Consider the following 8348-nt stretch of genomic DNA (forward strand, 5'->3'; position numbering starts at 1 on the left):
AAGAGAATCACCTAAGCCACAGCACTCTAAGGAGGGTGATAAAGTAAAACTCTACAAAAAAAAAAAAACAGGTATTGGACACTCACTCTGGTTACTTTCACCTGTGCCAGGTGACAAAATCTGATGCAAAGCAATGATTGGCTTTGGTCTCAGAACTGAATTTGAGTATCAGCTATGTGATCCAGACCAGGCTCCTCAAATGTAAAATACCTACCCTGCTGGGTTACTGTCAGGACTAAACATGATTATCTCACAGGGAGTACCAGGTTCAGTGCCTGGCACATGGAGGGTATTCAATTATTATTAACAGTCACCATTTACTACACTTCTGCTGTGTACCAGGAACTGTTCTAGATATTTCAATAGATTACTGTAACTACCCCAGCAAGCCTATCAATTAGGAAGAAACTAAAGTTCAGAGAAATTAAGTAACTTTCCCAAGGTCACACAGCAAATATGTGGTAGACACACCAGCAGGGCTGTAGCACTTCTGTGCATACTTTTCCCATCATATTCTACTACCTCTCAATCAATGTTGTTTCCCTTACTCTGTTGTCTTGGATCCAAGGGATTTCTGGGGGTTAATAATTTTTCTTTATAAAACACCGGGTGAACTTGGTGGTGGGGTGAAGAAAATTTCAAGTAAATAGTCATCAGAAATAAAGCTTATCAAGGGAAATGGTTCAGGGACATGCTTGAGAAAACATCATTTCAAATAAGTTCCTATGTCAGCTTTCTTAAACTTACTCCTTCACATGTTATACCAGACTGAAGGATTTCTGAAGTGGGATGTATGTACCCCTGGGTGAGTGAGGTATTTGTTGGAGGGAAAAAAATTCTCCTTATGAAAAAACTTCTACTTTGTTTTATAATTAAGTGTAATAGCATATGTATTTAACTTATTATACACTCACAGATGGGTGGTCAGAAATTCTATGACACAGGGCCGACAAAAGAGCTGAAACAAGTGCACTGTGTCACCTTCCTTACTCTGACCACACTTTCAATGTCACATACAAATGAGCAGTTACAGAGACCACGAGAAGGACTGAGTAGCTACTAATCACCATCTTTGACAGGGTGCTTGCTCAATCACTGTATATTCCAGTGGTTATTTGCCCTATTTTATAAAATGGCAAACATGAAAGTGCTGACAGTAAATGATTACTATCAGTCCCAAACTTAATACAGAAAGATGGAAATGTCAAAAAAGTCAAGAGCAGATTTTTAGCCACAATAAACTATCCCTGTGTCAACTGTGGGTTCAACTGGGAAGGAACTGAGATAAAATTAAGGACTATGCTGAAAATACACAATCAATAACTGCCTCTGAAAAACGAGGCAGCAACAGATTTTGAATTTGTTTAGCATTCTTGGCAGAAAACCTTCCTTTTACACGTAGGTTTAGTTTTTGGCTTGTGCATTGTGTTCAGAAATACCTTACTACAAAATAAGAGGACTGACTGCAAGTAGCAAAACAGAATTTCCTCCAAAATTACCCAGAGGCAATCAGGAGTTCATTCTAAAGCCCACAGTAGAACTGATTCATCAACACCCCTGGGGTCTACATTTTCCTTCCTCCTACTGCCTTGCTCTGGAAACAAAAAAAGAAAAGCTATCTATGTACTTTTCAAATGCTCCAAGGCAGCAAAACTTTTAAAGTATCATATATTATTACATACAGTTTAATTTTAGAGAAATACACATATACCCAAGAAAGTCTCCAGATATTAGGAGACTCAGGTTACAGAACTGGCCATCCAGACTAAACCACTGTATCACTCAGAGAAATCTACACAAATATGGAGAGCCTAAGAATTGGCTAGAGAATCCATCACTTTATTTTCAGAAAAAGATGGCCAAACAGGGAACTGATACAGAGCATTCCAGCAGCACAGCAAAATCAAGTCAGCCATCCAAAAATAAAGGGAATCAAAAACAATGCCAACCAGCTTTCACGCCCACACAGGTAAGTTTCAAGAACACATAAATGATAATCCTAAATCCTAGAGAGAAAAGTAGATAGCACCTTGTGCTTTTCCTTGGCAGGTGGACTGCATCGGTCCAGAGTCGATGGGCTAGTCATTTCATCATTCTAGTTTTTTCATCCTCTAATGCAGGGAAGTCAGTTTCATGTGGAGGCAGTATTGACTTAAAGGGCTTGCTATAGAGGAGATGGGTATGGTGCAGTTCATTTGGGTGACAACAAAGCACTTTGATATACTTAGCAGTCCCACAAGTCTTCCAAGTGGGAGGATCAATGTCCTTCTGATTCCCCACATGGGCAAATTTGAGGCACAGGCGACATAACAGCACAGCTGATCCATGGAAGATGGACAGTGAACCAAGGCCTACTTTCCAGGCTAGTTACTATCCAGGCAAGATAGAAATACTAGACATGAAACATTACATACATTCCATTTTAGCCTACAAGGCTCAAATGTGCCTTCCAAAAACACCCAGAGGAATCCACCGTAAATGATAGATTTTATTTTGAGACAGAGTCTCACTCTGTTGCCCTGTGTAGAGTGCCATTGTGTCATAGCTCACAGCAACCTCCAACTCGGGCTCAAGTGATCCTCTTGCCTCAGTTTTTCTATTTTTAGTAGAGACAGGGCCTCACTTTTGCTCAGGTTGGTTTTGAACTCCTGAGCTCATGTAATCCACCCGCCTCAGCCTCCCAGAGTGTTAGGATTATAGGCATGAGCCACCGCACCTGGGCTAAATGATGGATTTTACAATTTAACTCTCCAAGAAACAGATAAGGAACTCCAAGTGCCCTATCTTCACTGAAGGAGAAGAGGGTGAAGAATCCTTTATAAATACAGTGCAGAGCTCTCCTCACATTTAACCCTCAACCATTATAACCTTTAGGGCCTATAATGAATATACCTTTACAAGGCACCAGCAGGGAGCAGAGCTGGGCTTAGAACATAAGATGACATGATTGCTCAAAAGTCGAAGGAGAGGCTCTCACTTCTAAAACACAGAAAAAGACAAAACACAGAAGAGGCAAAGGCAAGGAAGACAAGGAGAGGCAGGAGAGGGACTGATTTATAAACAGCAGGCCTGCTTGTTCTGCACAGGCAATATAACATGGCTGAGCTACATGAGCAGAACTTTGGAAAATGAAATTGATTTACCTCTCAACCTTGGTGGGGTACACAAGGTCTGTGATATGAAATGAAACAAAAGGATTACTTTTGGTCAAGTGTTCCAAAGAGGGCAAAAAGGGAGGCTGGAACCCCTAACACCAACCTAGCAGGTAGTTTCTGCTGTAAACTGAATGCTTATCCACTTAACACACCCAATAAGCAGTCCTAGGGGCACAGTTAAGCAGGGAGTATCTCCTTTGGGGTCCTCTTCCTCAAGAAGCCCTCTTCCTTGAGTCCCCCAGTCTGCCCTGGATCTCCATGAGCCAGGATTTCCATGGACAATGAGCGCCCCTCTCTGCACACCTCCATGCTGATGGCAGCAGAACCATTGAGACCAGCAGCTGAAGTCCTTCCGCCTATGCTGATGCTGGAGTTGATACCGGAACAGTGACAGCCAAATTGAAGAGTTATCCAGTAAAGAAAGGAGGATGACTTCACTAATTGCAAGAAAATAAACTTCTGAGACAGGTGTCCAGTGAATTTCCCAAGAAATTTCCCACTTAGGAGTTCATTTTTAGAACTGAGAACCAGGAACTGAGTTACACACCCACATGTGCTTAGCCGAGAAGGAGGGTGACTTTATTCACAGATTGCTCAAAAATACAGGCTGCAGAGAACAGGACTTGGATTGGCAAACTCTTCTTCTTCACTGCCTACCCTGGAGTATTCGGGCTGGGTGGCAAAATACTGATACTACTTGGGGCAGTTCCCCTAACCCTTGTCCCACATCCACTCCACCCACCCCACCCCATCCACCAGCCAGAAGCTTTATGTCGAGGTTTCGAGGAAAACATCCTGTCCTGGTTTCTCTGTTCCAATGGGCTCTCCAAACATATCCTTGACCTGGGACACAGGCAGAGTTCAAGCCCAGCCTATGTTACATCAGGCTGCTGGTCGCCCTGGAGAGTTTGGAAGAGAAAAGGAAGAAGGTTCCAAACCAAGCTCACTTAAGACAAATCGAGTGTCATGCTCCCCCTAAGTTTACATCTCTACATTAAGAGAATGCAACAAAAATCTTGTTTGTCCTGATTTCTAAAAAACATTTAATGTAAATTTTCTGACCTCTTCCAGGAAAACTCCTGATCGTGTACTTTCTGCTTACAGATTGTAGAGGCGACTGGTATTCTCACGCAAAGCAGCCAAGGTGCGGGAGAGCGGTTGGTCTTTTACCCTGGCAATTTCTCGAACTGTATGCAAGGCCAAACCCGGGTGGGCATACTGGCAAAGGCTTTTGGGAACCTGGAAGACACCAAGAATTCATAACATCACTGTGTCTTCTGTGATAACATAGAAGCATAATACAGAACTCCCTCCCTGTCCCTTCCCCAGCAAGGACCTCTTTGGGGCTGCCCTGTAGAGACCCCTTTACCTGCAGGTGCAGGGAGAGTCCTAGTCATGGGGGCTCTGGGTGAGCAGGGTCCCACGCTTCCTTGGACTACCCTCTACAGGGTAGGGCTTTGCACTGCCTGGAAGAGAGTGGTTACCCTTCAGCTTCTCAGCCCCCTAGACTTTTGGTTCTGTAGAGCAACAATAAGGAGACATCTGCATAGCCCAGGGTGGGACCTAGAAGTCACTGGGGCTCTGGCCCTGCCAACCTTATAAGGGTGACCACCCACCTCCCCACCCTCACCCCTCCAGGCCTCAACTCATCCCAAAGACACCCCTACCTGGCGAGGAAGGAAGTAGGGAGCATCAGTTTCCACAATGATTCTATCCAACGGGATCTTTTTCAGAGCTTCCCGGGCCTCCCAGGCAGAGGAGTATGTCAGGACTGCCGTGAAGCCCACAGACATGTTGGGAAAGTACTTCAACAGGGGCTCAATGACTGGATAGCTGCCAGTGAAGCAATGCCTGGGGGAGAGAACTCCAGGTCATCGATTGCTCATAGTCCCCTCTGCAGCAACCCTAAGCCCCTCTAGCCCTAGTGCCCCTTTTCAATAATTTCCAGATATAGAGAAACTGCCCCCAAGGGATGGCTCTACAATAAATACAGACAACAGCTGGCTCCAACAGAGTAAGAGCCAAGATGACACTGTGTGAGCATTACTCAGCCACCACTCATCACACTGCACTTGAAATGACCACACAAAAACACAGCAATGGTATAGGAGTAGCGTATGCTTATAACAGCAAAAGAAAAGCAGAATGAAAAACCATGGGCCAAAAAGCAAAAAACCAAACAATCAACAACAAAAAGAAATGAAAACCCATGGGCCCTCTTAGACTACAACTAAGTCTAAGAGTACACTGTAAAACTATGCCAGTGTAATCAAATGAAGTGAAAGGAAACAAAAAATTGAAATACTCGGAAAGGTAATCCCCCAGCTCCCCTCCAGGCCTCAACTCATCCCAAAGACTATTTCCATAGTCCCACTTATAGGTGAATTTTCTTTTCTTTTTCTTTTTTTTTTTTTTTTTTGAGACAGAGTCTCACTACACCACCCTCGGTACAGTGCCGCTGCATCACAGCTCACAGCAACCTCAAACTCTTGGGCTTAAGCAATTCTCCCATGTGGCTGGGACTACAGGTGCCCGCCACAACACCCAGCTGTTTTTTGGTGGCAGTTGTCATTGTTGTTTAGCAGGTCAGGGCCAGGCTCAAAACCACCAGCTTTGGCTTATGTGGCCAATGCCCTACTCACTGAGCTACAGGCGCCAAGCCATGGATGAATTTTCTTCTCTTAATTTGATACCCATTCATGTTCTTAGTACTATATATGTTTATTAACCAATTTGGAAATTCAGGGCTTTCTCAAACCGTAACACCTTTTTGGGCCATCTCAGCCCTAGTCTACTGGCCACCATTACATTTCCTTTAAAGGCAGCCCAAAATAAAGGGATGAAAAGCTAGCCAAAGCCAGGAGATCCAAGTGACCACCTCACCGTTGGTGCACAGCCCACAGCCAGGGGGTCAGAGCTTTCACTGGCTCTGCTTAGGCAGCCCCCTCCTCCCTGCCCACTGCCAAGGGTTCTGGACAGTGTTTTTCAGTTAACTCAGCAGTTCTCACCCCTCAGGAACTGTATTAAAGGGTTGTGGCATTAGGAAGGTTGAGAAACACTGATTTAACCCCTCTCTCAGTCTTTTTTTTTTTTTTTTTTTTGCAGTTTTGGGCCAGGATTAGGCTTGAACCCGCCACCTCCAGCATATGGGGCCAGTGCCATACCCCTTTGAGCCACAGGTGCCGACCCTCACTCATCTTTAAGGAGCGAGCTCAGGCATCACCTCCTAATGCCTCTCATCAGGCTGAACTGGATGGCCTTTGCTCTGACTCTCAAAGCACCTGGGCCCACCTCAGTCCCACACTCCATGTGCACAGAAGCCACCAGCAATCTTTCTTGGCAGCATCTCCAGATGTTCCCAGAGCAAAGCCAATGCCCCTTGTAGGGCATACATGTGGTAGAGTTAGGAGTTCACAGAGAGTTTACCAAATTGAACTTAAACTCCTAGATGCCAGTTAGATAAAACACATCCTCCACTTTAATGATTAACTGAAGGGAAAGAAGCTTTTAAATTCAAAAATGGAAAGAAAATGTCTTTTCAAGTACCTTAAAATGTTCACTGTGTGCTAAACCACTGGACCCCATAGAAGTTGCCCCAAGAACAGTCCTCATTTCTTTTTTTAGAGACAGAATCTCACTAGAGTGCCATGATGTCACAGCTCACAGCAACCTTCAAATCCTGGGCTTAGGCGATTATTTTGCCTCAGCCTCCCGAGTAGCTGGGACTACAGGCACCTGCCACAATGCCCAGCTATTTTTTTGTTGTAGTTTGGCCGGGGCCAGGTTTAAACCCACCACCCTTGGTATATGGGACCAGCATCCTACCCACTGAGCCACAGGCACCACCCAACAGTCCTCATTTCTGAGAACTGAAACTCCATGTCAGCCCACCACCCAGGAAGGGGATCATGAGAGCCTCTTCTGCTCACTCATGATTCAGGGCTTCAGCTTAAACCATTTAGAGTTGCTGTTTTATAAGCAATTTCATACAGCTCAGCCTGATAATTCTTTAGAAAAGATAGTATATAAATAGTATAGATAGCATATCATATATAAAGACAGATTATGATTTCTCTCATTAAGTTTTCATTTTTCCAACATCCTAGACAGAGGGATGTTTCCTTCATGTGCCCACTGAAGTTCCAGCCTTGTCTAACCTATGGATCTTGTAGTCAGAGGGCACAAATTTTTTCATGATGTCCAGCAAATCTTCATCAGCTTCTCGGCAGTGGATCACCAGAGGCTTCTTTAGAGACACAGCTAGTTGTAGCTGTCTCTCAAATACCTAGAAGACACAGTGACAACACCTGCTGGTTAGTGGCACTTTATAAGTCTGTTACCTCTGAACACCCAGTCCAGTGGGCACTCCCGCCGTCTCTAATTCTATATATTATTTTTTTTAAACAGTATGGCAACACTCCCCCTATTTTATTTTTATTTATTTATTTATTTTGGCCAGGGCTGGGTTTGAACCCACCACCTCTGGCATATGGGGCCGGCACCCTACCCTTTTGAGCTATAGGCACTGCCCAAATTCTATATATTTAAATTATGAGCCAGGTACTGTGGCTCACGCCCATAATCCTAACACTCTGGGAGGCTGAGGCAGGTGGATTGCTTGAGCTCAGGAGTTCGAGATCAGCCTGAGAAAGAGTGAAAAATAAAATAATAGCCGGGTGTTGTGGCAGGCACCTGTAGTCCCAGCTACTTGGGAGGCTGAAGCAAGAGAATCACTTAAGCCAAGGAATCTGAGGTTGCTGTGAGCTACGACACCATGACACTCTACCAAGGGTGACAAAGTGAGACTCTGTCTCCAAAAAATAAATAAATAGAGCAGCACCTGTGGCTCAGTGGGTAGGGCGTCAGCCCCATATACTAAGGGTAGCAGGTTCAAACCTGGCCTAGCCAGCTAAAACAGCAATGAGAATTGCAACAAAAAGGGGGGAATGGGTGGAGGGAGGGGGATTGGAGGGATTACTTCTGAGGTTTATCTTACGAGGGTACAAGTGACTCTTTCTAAGAGGTAGAATGTGAATGTTTTAAAACAATAACTGAGAAAATGACATGAAGGCTGTGTTGACCAGTTTGATGGAAGTATTTCAGATTGCATGTGAAAACCCCACACTGTACCCTAGAAGTGCATTAATGTACATAGTTACCATTCAATAAAAAAAGAAAAAAGATGGCTCGGTG

At 44.4% G+C, this 8348-nt stretch overlaps 1 protein-coding gene across 3 annotated transcripts in view; it reads right to left on the reverse strand.

Moving 5' to 3' along the window:
- Positions 1 to 3712: 3712 nt before the first annotated feature.
- TATDN2 (TatD DNase domain containing 2) overlaps positions 3713 to 8348 on the reverse strand; it is a 38790-nt gene continuing 34154 nt past the window's right edge. For 2 of the 3 annotated variants that reach the window (XM_023510711.1, XM_012802493.2), the window contains 4 exons: positions 7313 to 7440; positions 4823 to 5006; positions 4218 to 4394; positions 3713 to 4054 (listed from right to left, as the gene is read on the reverse strand). In XM_023510711.1, coding sequence (XP_023366479.1) covers positions 4254 to 4394; positions 4823 to 5006; positions 7313 to 7440 — 453 coding nt within the window. In that variant the 3' untranslated portion in view covers positions 3713 to 4054; positions 4218 to 4253. Of the gene's footprint in view, positions 4055 to 4217; positions 4395 to 4524; positions 4622 to 4822; positions 5007 to 7312; positions 7441 to 8348 lie in introns of those variants that run through there. The other variant, XR_002772226.1, reaches the window with a different exon arrangement.

Source organism: Otolemur garnettii, unplaced genomic scaffold, assembly GCF_000181295.1.
Source record: "Otolemur garnettii isolate 467f Iridium unplaced genomic scaffold, OtoGar3 scaffold00015, whole genome shotgun sequence".
Lineage (NCBI taxonomy): Eukaryota > Metazoa > Chordata > Mammalia > Primates > Galagidae > Otolemur > Otolemur garnettii.